The 18,051-nt window shown below is 28.2% G+C and overlaps 1 protein-coding gene across 1 annotated transcript; it reads left to right on the top strand.

Annotated features, from left to right (window-relative positions):
* Positions 1 to 2,115: 2,115 nt before the first annotated feature.
* LOC133806341 (ethylene-response factor C3-like) lies at positions 2,116 to 3,155 on the top strand. Its single transcript, XM_062244644.1, has one exon. The coding sequence runs from the start codon at positions 2,197 to 2,199 to the stop codon at positions 3,076 to 3,078; it is 882 nt and encodes a 293-aa protein (XP_062100628.1). The 5' UTR covers positions 2,116 to 2,196; the 3' UTR covers positions 3,079 to 3,155.
* The last annotated feature ends 14,896 nt before the right edge of the window (positions 3,156 to 18,051 follow it).

Below are 18,051 nucleotides of genomic sequence, written 5' to 3'. Positions count from 1 at the left end.
AAATAAACTTATCGAACACCAATTGTCATTTTACTTTCTGACTTTTTATTAAATAAATAAAAAACTATTTATTTATATTTTACCGAAGGCAACCATAGTGAAAGACTTCAAAAAAATTCTTGGATTAATTGCTTGGGCTTAATTTATTATTTTCCAATTAATAATATTTATATTTTTTACTCATACATAATTTTGTTATTGTTAATTTTTATTTGAATTTATTTAGATTTCATATGCAATATACTTGTCTATATAATTATAGCTTTGGTTAGTGTTGTATTGAGAGAGTTGTTTTATATTTTGTTTTGTACTCATAATTATTCTTAGGTACAAAATAGAACATGATATGAAAAACTTAAGAAAAATTTATTTCAATCTAAAACAGGAAAAACAAAAAAAAATGAAATAATTGAGTTATTATAAACTAATTTAATTGAATTAGAATATACAAATTAAGAAGAGATATCATTAAAGAGAAAGTGATAGAGATCTTGGGAAAATCTCCATAAATTTTGTGTATGTCTAAAAAGCCTCTCTATTGTAATTGAGGTAGCCTAGAAGTTTTCATAAATGCTCAACCCCTCTTGTGTGCAATAATTTGCTCCCATTATTAAAGACAATATAATTCATGTTTATCATAAATTACTTGCTATAATATTGGTGGTAGTACTTGTCACTCCTTAATATTTATTATTATGTTCATCGCTATGGAAATGTGGTCCATGCATTCATTCTATGGGGATCAAGTTTGAATGGATATTGTTGTCCCTTTTCTTTTACTAATTACTCCTACAAAAGTTGATTTTTCATTCTATGTAATTCACCTTTTTTTTTCTTTCTTTTTCAATTAAATAAATTAAAAATAATACATATATATACAGTGTCGGCTTAACGTTTTCTAGAGTTATTATTGTGGTTAATTATTAAAACATATATATTACTATGATTTATTATAGAATTAACATAAATATATACACACACTCACATCATATATTAATTTTTTTTATTTTATATTTTTTCAGCTTATTTATGTATATTTTTTTATAGGGAGATACCAATTTCCCCTTGTATTTTTTCTGAATATATAATTGATTATTTTATTTTGTTAAATGAAAATTCGAATCTCATGTTTTACAAAATGGATCAAAATAGTATTCCTAGACCTAATTTTAATCAAAATAGTTTCAAATATAATCATTCATCATCAGCTTCTCGGTCTTTTTCTCTGCTTCTCTTCTTCGAACCCATTACCCAAAGAATTGATCTTATAATTAAATTGAAAATATGTTGACAAAAAATTAGTCTATGGTACTATTTTGATATATTTTGTAAAACACATAGTTTAAATCATCATTTAACAAAAGACAGAGACCGATCGCATATTCGAAAAAAATATAAGGCGAAAATAATATATTTTTCCTTTTTAATATTATATAATCAATCACTCATTATTTTTTATATATAAATATAAGAGTTCTCAGCACCACTAATCATATAAATTTATACATGTATAAATGTAGATTTATTATTAAGAGAATAATATGTATAAAATAAATAAGGAAACTTATTTTGTCTATTTCTAATGTGTCTTATCTCCTCAAGTAGTGTTTCTGTTGGGGATTATTCTTCATAGTTTCATTATATAATAAAATGATCCCAAACCATCTGTGCACGTATAATACAACATAAATGTATGTGTATACATATATAATTAATAGTACTATAGTTGTTTAGTACTTTTAATCAATATATATTAAGAATAGATATATTTATATATTAAGGGCAAATTAAACTAATGATAATTTTGAATTAAAAAGCAGGGTGTTTTAGTTTATTATAGAGTGGCTATGTTAGCAAATGTAGGCATGAGAACACTCTGGCAAGTGGCAACACATGTACATGTTTCCATTATTAGATGCAGAAGCTGAGATAGTCTCCCTTTTTCCTAGGTAATCTTATCTTTTTTTTTGTTTAATAATAATTATATAGTAAGTGTAATTAATTTCATCATTTTCATGTCTTTAATAATTTTAACTTTAATTTCCATTATTAATTTTTAGGTATATATATATATACTTGGGGACATGTCAAAACAACAAATTATAAATGCTCATATTTATCATTGAAATTGAAAACCCTCAAAGTGGAAAAAAGAGAGCTCACCATCTCATCGATCGACTGTTCAAGATTCAGAATATGGATTTCTCTGATTTCTTCGATCTTGATCAGAATCTGGAATTCATAACTAGATCTTTCTCACGGGGTGTTGAAGATCACGACCATGATCATCAGAACCAGTTCACAAACCAAGATCATTCATCACTGTTCTCTTTCGATGATATTCAATCTTCTCAAAAAGAGTCTCCTCCTCCTCTTCCTCATCCTCATCCTCATCCTAATCAAGATCAACAATCGCCGGAGACACTGATTTCTTCGACAACAGCACTCGATCACGACGATGACGAAGAAGAAGAGGAAGAGGAACAAAATTCTCATCATAATCAAAAGAAGAGAAATAGTAGTAGTAGTAGTAAGAGCAAAGAAAAGTCCTACATAGGAGTTAGGCGGCGGCCATGGGGGAAGTTTGCGGCGGAGATAAGAGACTCGACGAGGAACGGCCACCGTGTTTGGCTTGGAACGTTCGACAGCGCGGAGTCGGCCGCCCTTGCTTACGACCAAGCTGCATTCTCCATGAGGGGTCTGGCGGCTGTCCTCAACTTTCCCATTGAAAAAGTCCAAAAGTCACTCCAAGATATTAGGTTTTATGACTTCAATTTCAATTTCGGTCGCTCTCCAGCTGAGGCCTTGAAAGAGAGGCATTACAATATGAGAAAAAAGGTTTCCAAAACTTACCTGAAAAATAATAACAAGGCCACCAAAGACCATCATCTTCTTCATCATCATCATCATCATCAAGAACAACATCACTTGAAGATGAGTAGTAGTACTAATTCTGATAGTACTGATATGCAGCTACTAGTTTTTGAGGACCTTGGACCAGAATATCTAGAACAACTTTTGGAATCAAGTTCCTCCTCCACATCAAATCCGAGCAAGCTAGTACTCGATTATATATGACATCTTGTTTTTTTTTATTTTTTCAATAATAAGTACATGAAATTTGGTCTCTGATATGATCATTAATTATGTTCTCATCTTATTTTCCACTTTAATTTCCTTTCTATTTAGTGCCATTTTATGCTCAGTTCATTTGGGGACTCACTTTAAATTTTTCCTTGATGAACCAATAATGTTTAAGGATACTAATAATGCACTGGATTAATTAACTGATTATAAATTATATATGAAACTTAATTAATATAAACAAAATGGGGTTGTTTTTCTTTGTCACCAATGAGAGGGAAGTACTTTAATTTTATTGAATATTGTTAGTGATATTTACGAATACTTTTTGGTTGATTGATTTGATATCCACCGATTGGGATTTGACACCCCTCTTGGTGCTTATAGTTTGGAAGTTACTAATTAAATGGTGGTTTTAGTTTGTGCCAATTTTTAATTCTATGAAGATCAGTAATAATAATTCGCAGTGATTACTACCCAATTTGTAGTATTATTAATTCTGTGTAACTATGAGCTTTTGTCTCATATTTTCCTGCCTCTAGACATGTCAACCTTTTCAAGATGGAAAAACATGCATACTTTATTAGCTATGCATGATTAAACATATCAATTTTTTATTTTAGTTAAGAATTTGAGTTTATGGTAAGTTTTATTGTCTCTGTGTAAATCATCTCAGAGCTAGTATAGCTTAAGACTTGTGGGCCATGTATATACCTCTTAATTCTTAAGATTGTTTCGAATATATTGATCAAGATAGATGTTGAAAGAATTATTAGAAATCTACAATAGAAATTGATTTTGTTTTATAGTCCAAATAAATTGATACAATTTTTACTTTTATTTTTATATGTAGTAAAAAAGAAAAAAAGTAAGGTTAAGTTTTTTTTGGGATAGTCTATATTAAAAAAGCTTTCTAAATAACAAAAACTAAAAAATACTTTTCAATATAATTTGCTGTATTTGTTAATGTTCGGGTCGATTTTCCCGAGCACTTGAGTTTCCGAAAATAGAAACTCTATAAGTGTTTCTCTCTCTATGCCTTCACTTTTCCATCCTTAGTATTTACTTCCTTGTTGACTTAATCAACTTTTGGGAGAAGCTTTTTCCACTGTTGATTTTTGACAAGAACCAAATGGAGGGTACCTGCAAGAAAAATTCTCTAATGCGTAATTTAGTTCTCACTCTCTACTTTGATAGAGTAACAGTATAATAAAGAACTTTCTTTGCCTCAAAGAAAATAATTAATTTATAGCTAAATAATGGAAATGTGGGTTAAGATAGACTTATTAATTATTATTGGTCCATGTGTCCACCCCAGATTCCGTTTCCCGCCAAGTTTAACTGACTTCCCCAAGCATACTCGAGTTGGTTTTATTTTCCCTTGACAGTTTGCTTTAGTGAAATGTGTGTTTTCGTTTTGTGCACATAAACAAGCACTCTTTCCCCAATGTTAATCACATGATTTGTCACGTTTCATCTAACAATATATCACTACAAGAAAAGTAACTTTTAGAGGTGAAAATATTAGGGGCGACTCTGTGTCGCTCCTAATATACAAGAAATCAGGGGCAACAGGTGGGTAGTCGCCCCTAATATATAGCCCCTGATAAATAGATTTTTTGACCAAAGCTGGTGGGAAATTTAGGCCGTGGATTTTTTTAAAGTGAAAATTATCAGGGGCGACGTGTCGCTCCTAATACTAACAATGTCGCCCCTGATATTTATATATACTCCAATTCTCTTGTCTTCTCCGTCATTTGCACCTAAAACGGAAAGAAAAAAAATATATAAACTCTTTCTTCCCCAAATCTCTAAACCCCTCCCATTTGCCCCAAATTTCTAAATCAAAACCTATTCTATTCAAATCTCTCCGATTTTTCCCCAAATCAAAACCTCTCTCTCTCCACCACCACCACCACCACGAGGAGGAGATCACTGTGATGCTCTCGGATCCGTCGAACCACCTTCAGTAATTTTTTTCCCTTCCCGACCCTCTATATATTTATTTAGTTTTTTATTTTGTATAAATATGTATTATGTGTGTAGTGTATATATATTATTTTATTTATAATTTTTTATTAAGTACATATATATGCATTGTCGTGTGTATGTATATATATGTATTTTTAGTTTTTTATTTATTTAATTATTTTATAAATATGTATATTATGTTTGTGTAGAAATTGAAGGAGTATCTCTTGGAAATTTTTTGACTAGGGTATCTCTAATTTTGTGGTATCTAGGTATTTTTTTTTATTATTATGTTGTTTTAATTAATTTAATTAATATGTGAATGTGTGTAGAAAGTAAGATGTGTTTAGTGTTATTAATATGTGTGTAGAATAATATATTGTGAATATGTGTATAAAAATGTATGATATGTTAGTGTTTGAATTTGATTAATATATAATATGTATATTGTGAATGCTCTAAGAATTTTCTGAGTGTCATTTGTAGGGTTTTAAATTTTTGGGATAGGTTAGAATATAGTTGTTATGCTGCCGAAATTTTAGTAGAGTTAGGAGAAATTTTAGAAGTGTTAGGATCAATCATTATAAAATTAATTGATAACAAATAAATATTTAATTTTGAGTTTATCATTAATAATTAATTAAATTAAGAAATATATTAAGAATTAAATTACCTTTAAAAAATTAAAAATGATAAATAAATGTAATATTTAATTAATATTAAAGTTAGTGCTATTAGAAAATTTTAATTTGATACTCATATATTTAATAATTAAATTTAGAAATGACATAAACCCTTCTTATAATTAAATTAGAAAAAAATATATTAAAATAATAAGTTTGATAATTAAAAAAATAACTAATTATGAAAAATCTTGATACGTATGTAAACTAAGAATGGAAATAATCACCAATAATATATTTCAATTATACTACATTAAATAATAACTAAAATATAAATTAATAGTAATCATAACTATACTAATACTTAATCTTAAACATAATAAAATAAGACCGTATAAAATATTATAATTTTTTAGTGATACATAAGATTTTATAAGACATCATAAAATAGCTAGCATAAAGACTTTATAAGTTAAATTACTGTAGAGTTAGCAGATGTCAGTGGATGTGGTTAGAGCACATGGTGACGCTGGTGGTGATCCTCCACCGGATCCTACTAGGATCCCAACTTCATGTGAGTCAGATAATTTATTTTTGTTTTCTTTTATATCATTAAATATGTTTATCATATATAATACTAATTTTCTCTGTATTGTTATTCCAAATAAATACAACATCCCAACTAAGAGAAAGGGTTGTGGCGCTGCTATTGGAAAACATCTAGATGACAGACGACGTAAAAATAGAATACCACTGGAAGTAATGTTAAAATGTTATCAAAATTATTTTCTTTTAAAGTATATGTTCTCTAACATTTGGGTTATATTTTTTAGGCAAACCCGAACCTTATTGAATCATGGAATTTATACCATTGGAAGAAAGCAACAAATGATTTTGCTAACGACGATGCTCGCCAAGATTATGTAAGTTTAAATTATGCTTTTTAATATTCATAGAGTTATATTTATTGTTATTGTCCCTGACGTTTTCTGAAAACAAGAAAAATTGAAGGCTGATTTTGAGTTACAAACTCAGCAAGCATCCGCTTCCGCTTCCAATGATGATTGTTCTACAACAGTTGATCAGGTCGAGGTGCTACAAAAAGTACTAAATCAAAGACGTGGACATGACTGAGTAGTGAGCCACAAATTGTAGAAGTCGGGGTCATCATCTACCTAGCACTCTCACTTCAGTGAGACTCAAGCCCCCCTTAACGTTCATCAGAACAGTACGAAAATGTGGTGAATAGGGTAAAGAATTTGATTGACCAAGTCAATTTCTTGGCAATAATATTTTTGGAGCTTCGTCTTCTCAACCTCCAGCTCCAGCTTATCTATGACCGAAGTCGCCGCAGTCACCACAACTGCAACAAGAAGACAATATAGAGGACGGGGCAGCTGATTTAGGAGAATAGATTTGTATTATGGTTAGTTAATTGTTACATTATATTAATAATTAATATGAATATTTTTTATCTTAATGAACTAATTTGAATATTTATAATAATATTTTTCTTTTTAAATATATTTGTCTTTAATAATTTAAATGTAATTTATTGTTTTTTAATCATTAAAATAAATTTATCAGAGACGAGTTTGAAACATATCAGAGGTGACACATAGATAAAAAAAATTGTCACATGTGAAAAATTACGGGTGACATGTCAAATTTTAGGGGCGACATTAATTAGGGGAAACCCACATGTCGCCATTAATATACACTATTAGGTGCAATTTATTAGGGGCGGCCCTGATATGTATCAGGACGACTTTTATGGTTTTTAGGGGCGACGAGGGGCGGCCCTAATATATATCAGGACGACTTTTATAGTTTTTAGAGGCGACATCCGTCGCTCCTATATCCGTTGCCCCTAAAAATGATTTTTTTTGTAGTGTATATACATATATTTAATAATACTTATAAATAGAAAATAATTAATAAGGAGATAAAATACCTTCACACAGTTAAAATAAGGATAATATGACTTTATTATTAGAAAATAAATAAAAAAATATAAATTTAATGACAACTTTAAACAACTTTTTCTTTTCCAAAAAAAAAACTTCTTACGGAGAAGCTATGGAGACCTATTTCTTTAGGAATAATTTCTAAAAAAAAACCTTAAAAAATTTACTCAATCACTCTCTCTAAAGTAATTTTTTAGCTTTCAAAGGCAAATCCATACCAAACAGACCCATTCTTATCCCTATATGATGAGCACATAACTTAAGTATTCATAAAGATTGTCATGCCTAAATAATTATAATTTTGGTTGATACCCTTGAATTGAAATCCAATTTAAATTTCCAAATATGTTAAAATTATGATCACAAGTGATGAATTGATGGAGTACTCACAATTGTACTATTTGAGAAAGACCAAGGGCCATATTTGGTTGACAAATATGATAAATGAGAATGAAATGAATTATAGAATTTAAAAAAATATTGTGCAATAAAATATTATTTCTTTTTATTTTTGTAGAAAGAATAACCCCTATATTCCACTTCTCAAAATAATCTCTTATTAATTAATTTATTGTATGTTATTAATGACTAACCAAATTTCATTCCATTAATTTCCCAACCATCAAGATATTAGTATTAATTAATTAATAAATACTTATTTCCTTTGTTTTTCCTACATTTATACGTCTGTTAATCATTTAGCTATCAGCTTTAATTATAATGCCACTGCCTTAATTAATATCTTAGCCAGAGAAAGACCTAATAAATTAAGTTCCAACAATGAAGATCATTTGTAATAATTATTTCTGCATATTTATAGCATTGATGTTTTTCAGGGCAAAACCAAAACAAAAAATGTCATAATAATAATTTCATGTGATGCAGAGACTGTCTGAAAGTGAATATTGGGTTATATATATATATATATATATATATATTTATATAAAAGGAAGTTAATTATCAATAAAATCATTCTTAGAGAAATATCTCATGGGGACAAAGCAATATCTGTTGAAAGAGGACACTGAATTTTGGTCCACAAAATGGGAAGAAAAGAAAAAACAAAAAGTCCATTTATTTTGGATCTTATTAGCTGTGTGAGTGAGTTATCTCATGGTGTTACACTTAGATATTTACTCCATGTGATGATTATAGATATTTTTTTGTTGATATTATTATTGTACAAGCACATCTTTTATATTCCTACACATTCGAGTCTTGACCATATATATATATATATATATTATTATAATAGAAGTACTAAGTAAAGGGTATTAATTATTATTATTATAATTATTAAAAAAGAAATTACAAAAGAAATGAGATCATTATCTGGCAAATGACATGCTTGGCTAGGCTGTGTTGAGAATTGAAAATGTGTTACCTTGTTTTTCAGGTCAATTGAAAATTAATAATGTGTACCTTATATTGAACTAAATAAGGCAAACTTAGAACTAACCACATTGACTACTTGAACCATCCTTGGATAGAAAATGACATTTATATAAATATAATTAATTAATGCATTTAAATATTCACAAAACTTCACAAACATGGTCGTCACTTGAATATATATAGCCAAGAATCCAGCATAAATTAATTAGTAATTTTTTTATATATTAATCAATATTATATGTAAGTCTTATATAAAAAAAAAATTATTATTATGTTCAGAGATATATTTAAAATTTATCATCCGAACTACTCATGACCATGTTTTGCTTTGTAAAAATCATGTGCTAAAGATAAATATTTATATTTAAGTTATGTAATTTGTGTATGTGTCATGACCATAATAATAATGAACTAAAATTTACATAATAAAAATAGGAGTTGACAATAAAATTAATAATAATAATAATAATGTTTATGCAAACCCTAAAGCAAAGTAGAGCGTGAAACCAAAGTATGACTGACTAGCTACCATTACTTTCTAGATGCCACTTTAATTAATTATTGTAATTAAACTAAACCTCAAATCTAAGCTCATTTTTATAATAATATTATAATGATTATTATAAAAGTAATTATGCACAGGCCCTGATGAGCATATCCTACATCTATTATTAGATCTACTGATCACCATTAAATAATAAATAATTAATAATTAATAAGAATACTTAATAATATATTATTATAATTATTCATTAGTTTATGGAATATGACACATTTGTTTCCTCACTCTTTTGTCTTCTAGCGGCGGCGCGACAGGTAAGATATAAATATTATTCTTTTTATTATAATTATAACAATAAACATATAATAAATAAAACTAAAATCGATGTAAAAAGAATTTGTGGATTATTTCCAATTTTTAAGGTCTAAATATCCAAAGTCTTTCTTGACATACAGACAAGATGAGACCTATAATTTAATGATTTACATATTAATTAATATACATCTCACCAATTAATATTATTATTATTGTATATATTTGTGACACAATGAATGCTATTATTATTTTAAATACTCTTTTGTTCTTCTTTCTTTTGGCTGAAAAAGTCTAATATAGTTAATTACAAATGTCTCATTAAAAGAAACCGACACCCTAAATATCTCCATATATTTTTCTATTCTCTCACTCTTTTTTATTTCAGTTTATTACACACTACAATGTAAAGAAATTAAATAGAAAAAAGAAGCACATATTAATATATATATATATATATAGACAATTGATATGAACGAAAAGATATAATTAAAAGAATCCAAGCATGAACTTTGTCTTTCTCTACTTAACTTTTGCTCCGGTTTTCGATTTTTAATTTAAATAATATTATGTATAAATATTGGACAGAACAACTTTATTATATAAAAAAAATAATAACAATGTTAATTATAAAAAAATAATCACTATATTGTTTTATCTTCTGACTTTCGAATGTATTATTGTACTACATGACTTATATATGCTCTTTTTTTAAATATATATATATATATATATTCGTTGTAGCCCTTGACAATCAAATTATTAGTTTTCCCTTCTATTACAAATATATATTTTGGCTCCTGATTTATGACATATTAATTTAAAAGTATTATATAATGAAACATTTGACACATGAATGAGTATTATATACAAATAGTTGATCATTACAAAAATTGCAATAGCTTGGGGTAATCTTTTTTAATTAAGCCCTAAATATATAGTACCAAGTATATATATATATCCAAAGTACATAGGTTTTGGCTCTAAAAATTTGGAATTTTTCATTCTATATATATATATAATAATCTCAAACTCTTAAATATTTAGAAAAATTAGTCCGGAACCAAGTAAATGTGATTTGGATTGCTCTTCAGGTGCCAAAGTATATATGAGAATCGATTGACCAATAATAATAATAATAATAATTAAAAAAAAAGCAAATAATTATTAAGCACTATATAATATGTGGTCCTGATAATATAATCTCATGATGATATGACACCATCATATAATTTATTAATTAATTAATTACTAAGTGAAATATATATATCTATGTTACTGTCAGATATTGAGCCAACATATATGTATATATATATATATTTATATCATACTTTTTATTGGAAAGTTTTTAGTGAACATAATGAATAATTACATATACAAAGCTCATATATTTCTACAATATAATAATATATATAGGCCATAATAATAATTGAAATGCGTAATTAAAAATTTTAATTTTCAGTACTATGATCAACTTTCTCACTTTTTATTAAAAGACAATGAATTCAATTCAAAACTTCCTCTTTTTAGACACTTTCTTTTTAATAATCATTCGCACAAATTCCACACGCAGCCCAGTGCATGTTGTCCAAAAAAAGTTCACCACTTTTGACAAAAAGAAAAAAGAATTATCAATTTAATTTCCCTTTAATTATTATTTTGAGCCCTAATTAAATATGTCCAAAGAAACCTAAACAACCTATTTTGGCTGAACCTCCTCATCTTTCTCCTTCTCAGTAAGTAACTCTAGCCCTCCTATAATCTCTTTTTTCCTCTATAATTTCTTCCTTATACATCTCTATGATACTAGCTAAATTAATATATATGTTATAAACTATAATATATAAATAATCATGATATATCTATATATTTATATTTTTGTTAATGCAATAAGAAAGAATATAAAGTTTATAAATCGGTTGATCTGTTTGAGGAGGTTCTCTTCTTGTTGATTTACAAGCCAAGAATGCTATTTCTGATGATCCGATTGAATCAACAGTCGAAGATTTTGTTCAGTTTTGTAAAGATGCTTATGGAAGATCAAGACAAGAGATGATTAGCTAGAGATTTAGCCATATATATATGGTGAGAGACTCCAAAGAAAGGTGAGACTCTTAAAGGGTTTCCAAATTTGTTCTATTATTACATATCTGTTGTTGTTAATTACTTGTTTTTTTGGAGAGTAGGGCTGGTTTGTTCTATTGATTATTGCTTCTCTTTTTGGTAGTATACAGATTTGGTTAAGTATAGATTAACATTATTGCTTTTTGGGATTTGATTACTATAGTATTATGCAAGTGCATTTTGAACAATATATATATATAATTTGGCAGTCAAGGGAAATAAACAACAATGGAATTGTTTCTAATTCATATTTTGATAGTATTTTTTGTAATGGGGTAAGGATTACTTTTGCTCATTATTGTCCATAAACAACTCTATTTGATTTCAAACTTTAAATATTTAATCTTTATATGAGCTGTTCAGACTTGTCAGTTAGCTGTAATAAATAAAGTATTATGATTCCAGTTTATATTTTGAATTATAAAATGTTTATATTTGTCCTTTTGTGTTTGAATAAATACTGTATTTTGATTCCAGATCAATGATCACATATTGTGTCACGCGTTACGTCATACTTATAAGTGAAAAGAACTTTGAATTAAAATACTTCATTCTTAAAATTAAGAAAATAAGCTATAATCGTGACATAATCGGAATTAAATTAACACAACAACACCTCTCAAATAAACTAATTTCCATTATGAAAGAGTGCAAATTTTTTTAAGAAAGTTGAAACCGTCCTATTTTGACTTCTTCTAGTTGGAATGAGTTTTCTAATCATGGAAGTCTCAATTCTACCACTAAGAAATTCTAGGGGCTGTGGAAAAAATGGGCTAGACCTCTTATATTATTATATAGTACTCCAATTTCTATCAAATTTTCTTTCAAAAACAACAATATACACATATAGCAAAACTATAGATAAACGACAGCCTAAGTAGCGAAACGACATGACATGAAAACGACAACATATTAAGTGTATTATATCTTGACAAACCTTCTAACTATTAAGACAACGACTATGGCCACTTATCGATTAAAACGAAAATAAAAAAAATATATCATGTTTTATGCATTGAGTAAGGTTGAAATTAATAGTTTTCTGAAACTAGAACAGCTTAATAAAAACGACAATTCATTGAAAATGATCCATAGGACATTAAATACAGCATAACTACATTGTGAAAACGACATAATTAGCTACACGACACAGAAAAAAAAAGAAGAAGAAGAAGTTCTACGCCATCTTCTTGATATGAAAGAGTCTTTAAGAAAATTGCCCAACATGTTCTAAAACAAAGAAAAATTAATGATAACACAAATATTATTTTAGTTCCTAATTAACTTTCTAAATTAGATTTGGTTTATCTGATGAATATTTATGCTTTGATTTTTTTTCTATTTTGGTTTCCAAACATTCAAATGCCCCAATTCAATTCTTGAACTATGCTCTACCTTTTGTTTCAATTTTGGTTTGTAGTGATCTTTATCAAAAATTATATTATAAAACTTTGCAAAAACAGTATTTAATTATCGATAATAAAAACGTTATAGCATACAACCTTACACGAAGTTTGAATGAAACAAAATATTAGGGATGTAAACAGTGTTGAGTTATATAACATAATTTTAGTGTTGATACAACAAATTTGCCTTTCTATATCTGAAGGTATTTGCTGACGAATTCTAATCCTCCGGTCTTTTGGTATTTCTCTGATGATGAAGATTACTTTGTCGATCATTGAACCGTCGGGTACCTGCAAGAAAGACACTTCGATGCCTAAGTCAGATTTTCGATGCCTTCATTTGAATAAGAGTTCATTATTTATAGAACAAAAATGTGAGGTTAGTTGGTTAAGCTGACTCCCAGATTGGTGGGGGAAATAACTGAATTTCTCTCCAAAATGTATTTGGTTCAATTAAATATACAGAAGTCAGTGGCAACGGTTTCTGACTTCAGAGCCTCTGTAGGACCAAAACAGCCTGTTTTAATTTATTTAAAACGGAAAGGTCTTTTGGGCCGAACATTTTGGGTCCAACAATAAGGATGTTTTATTTTGGGGAATTTTCATATATACGGTAAATAACAAAAATAATTTGAAATTTACGGTATTTCAATTTCCTTACAAATATACAGTAAATTTGAAGGCCGCAAGCCCAAAACCCAATATCATGTATACGGTAACCCCTAACCCACAAACCTAACCCATTACAACTCTGCCCATACTTGTTACATGTCTTCATCCATGTTACAAAAATCTACAAAAGCATCTGAAAAAACATAAAAAATAAAAAACTAATTCAAGAGCTTACAAATTTGTGAAGTCTGGGCAAAATCAGAATTTTTCTACTACAATCTATTGCGAAATTTCCAAAATGATGTGTCTACAAAAATAACTTCACGACAAAATTAAAACATCTATTTTGTGGTAAGTTATCTTGTTCTTCTATTTTGTTCTTGGTATATCTTGCATCTAGAGTAGATAATTAGTTTAGAACTTTCGAAACTCACTAAAACAATCTATGAAAATCATATATTTTGTCATAGATCTCCACAGAATCATAGACAAATCTTAACATGATATCAATTGTAAAACAGGAAATCTTTTTATAAAAAAAAATGTTACAGTATTATAATCATCTTTCTCATAATTTCTCCATTTTATTGTAAATATTTATTAATATATAAGTAATTTAAAATCAGACCAGGACATTAACAACCATATAACATATCTTTACAAAAACATAACACAAGTTAACAACATCTAAACAAATATAACCTGGTATGTATAGAACAAAACCATTATCTTGCAACTTAAACAAACAAACAAAAAAACATGATAGAGAACTTACGTGTTACAAACCTGTAACAAGCTTTTACAGTAACGATGAATTTACATGTTACGAACCTGTAACAAGTTTTTACAGACAACGACAACTATGAATTTACATGTTACAAACATGTAACATGTTTTTACAGACAGCATAATACATAGGTTTGTAACATGCTTTTACAGACAGCATAATTCATAGTATTATGTTTGCTACTACTACACAAACCTTCATCCTCAAAACTTTTGGAGACATAATTTGACCCATTTCCAACCCCCACCTGTTGAGCAAAATAGTGTAAAATAAAGGGTTATTGATAACCAACAACACTTCAACAAGTTCAAAACAAATTCCTCTTTATGCAGTAAAACTCCAAACTTTTTCCAGCCAAGGTTGTAATTCATAATTAAAAAAAAAAAATTTGAACCCAGTTATCATTCCTTGTCATCTTTTTTTTTTAAATCTCACAATTTTTTTAGTATTATAGAACCTAGTAATCTCTTTGACTGTTCCAATCAAATGAGCCAATGGAAATTCCAAGATTCCAATTTTTGATAACAATCACAGAAATTTCAAACCCATTAAACAAGTTCCTCAGTTTTCTACATTTTCAAGGCAACCAAATTGGAGAAAGAGAAAAGAATCATTATATATATAAAAAAAATTAAAAAAAAAACTGATAGGTGTGGGTATAAATGCTAGGATTCAGAGGAGAAAGATCAAAGAAAAAGACTGAAAAATAATTTTATTTACCTGGTGGTGATGGTGAAAAGTGAAAGGAGGAGACGAAGAAGAAAAAGATAGCGGCGTCGTAGCCATTAACATTTTTGCTGCCATTGAAGCTCCGGTCAGCTCGCACAGTGTAGCAATGACGGGAGAGGTCGCTAATGACCGTTCAATTTTCCTACCAAATCTTTTCAGCACAAAATAATTTTTAAAAAAATCTGTGAGAATGAAGAGTAAAAATGGTGAAAATCTGAAGAAAAAAAGAAAAGAAAAGTTGAGGGGACTGATAATGGAGGAGAGAGGTGAGTTTGATCTTCACCGAATAAAGGGATATAAAATATCCGTATATTTGATATTAAAAACTGTATTTTTAATATAAACCGTATATATCAATTTTTTTTAAAACTTATCGTGTTCTGTGTAATTTTCCCTTTTATTTTTATTTTTATTTATTATTCAATAATTATCCTTGTGTTGTAAGGTTTATTTTAACATATATATATATATATATATGTATATCATACATATATATATGTATATCATACGATCTTAAATCTATGTAAATTTTGGTAGTTCATATATATTATGTTTTGTACATTGATAGTTTGTAAATATTTATATTTTAATTGAAAGAAAAAAAAGTAACTTTACATTGATTACAATTTATGATAAAATCTATTTTCTCCACTTTCTTCTACAAAATAATAGATTTGACACATTTCTTTCGAATTTTCCCTCAACCTTGTTCTTTTCACCTATACCAAAAATAACTTAGTGTTGTTTTGCGTTTTATAAAAACAGGTGTCGTTTAGCCCATTTCACCATTTTGGTTCACTGATAATTATCTTCATCTTCTTACTGGTATGACCATTGAAAGTACTTCAATAAGGTCTGCGTGAGTAGACAACCACAACATTATAATAATTTAATATAATTTTGTCAGTGATATGTATATGAGAGTCGAGAGAGTACTTACAGACACGCAAATTGTACGAATATTAATAATTTAATTTCCTCAAAAACGACATCATCATGAAAAACGACAATTAGTATTGAAGACGACATCATCATGAAAACGACAATCATTAAACGATAATAAGTAACGAAAACGACATTATCAAGAAACAACGACAATTTACAATAAGTCTCGAAAACGACATTGTAATGAATAGAGAGCATGTGTCGACAACGACAATCAGTTTCAAAAACGCACATGCACTTCATATGCGTCTCTTTTCTTCTTTGGAAAACCGAGAAAGAAAGAACACTAACAGACTAAAAAACCATCGAAATCAAGTGGGTCAGAGAGAAAAGTGGACAATGGATAGAATCACCATCTAATCTAATCTAAATCTATAGTTGGAAGCCACTAAACCCAATACCATTACCATGGATTGATCACTTTCTAGGACCGACAATGAATATAAAATTCAAACTAAAAAAGTTCCCAGGAAAATATATAACATATTTGGCTGAGTAAATGAAGGCTAAAATACTTGTTTGATTTTGATTTTTACTCTTTGAAAACAAAGTTGTATTTTAAAAAATGAGAATATAAAATAATTTTTGTAGTTTTCAAAAAACAAGTGATTTTTAGCTAATGTTTTCTAAAATATTAATTTTAGTTTTTATTTTTTTTAAAAAGAATCTTAAATAAAAAATAATAAATATATTTATAATGAGAAAAATATATTATCAATTACATGTAAACATATTTAACCACAAATTATTTAAAAATATATTATCAATTACATGCAAACTAAAAACTATGTATGATGATGGGCACTAGGGGTGTTCGTGGGGCAGGTGGTGTGGTTTTTCTCTAATATTTTGGACCGCACCGCATATGCGGTTTAAACAATTATCCAAACCACAACCCGCACTGCATAGACCTCAAACCGCATAAACCGCACAGCAAAAATGTGGTGCGGTGTGGGCGGTTTATACCTATAGCCAAATAATTTAACAATTAAATATTATAATTAAGAAAGATTCATAATAAATCTCATAACCATAAAGTGTTTAACAAAATAATTAAATGTACAACAAACTAATAAACTTTAAGCAAAACAATAAAAATATAACAAACTAATAACAAAGAAAAAATGTAATATAAAAGTAAATATTATTTTAATTAAGGATGAATATCTTTAAATTGACGTACAATATGTGTTAACATCCTATGAAACATTATATATTTTTTTCTAGATATTGTGTGTATTATATTATACTATGTAAATATTTATGCATTAACTTTAAATGTAGTAAAATTGAAAAAAAATAATATAATATAATGATGCGGTGCGATGTGGTTTGAACCGCATTTATAAAATTTAAAACCGCAAACTGTACTGCACCGCGCGGTTTGGCAAAAATACAAACCGCAACCTCATTACGAAGGTTTCTAAACCGTAAATTGTGGTGCGGTGTAGTGCAGTGTAAGCAGTTTGTACGGTTTTGGCGGTTTTATGAACACCCCTAATGGACACTTATCAATATTTGGACTACTACAGCAAGAGCTGGATGCATCAACCAGACACATTCATTCTTGAATAATAATTCTGTATTTATTATT

Source organism: Humulus lupulus, chromosome 1 (genome assembly GCF_963169125.1).
Source record: "Humulus lupulus chromosome 1, drHumLupu1.1, whole genome shotgun sequence".
NCBI classification, from domain to species: Eukaryota; Viridiplantae; Streptophyta; class Magnoliopsida; order Rosales; family Cannabaceae; genus Humulus; species Humulus lupulus.
This window is presented reverse-complemented; position numbering and strand designations above follow the sequence as displayed.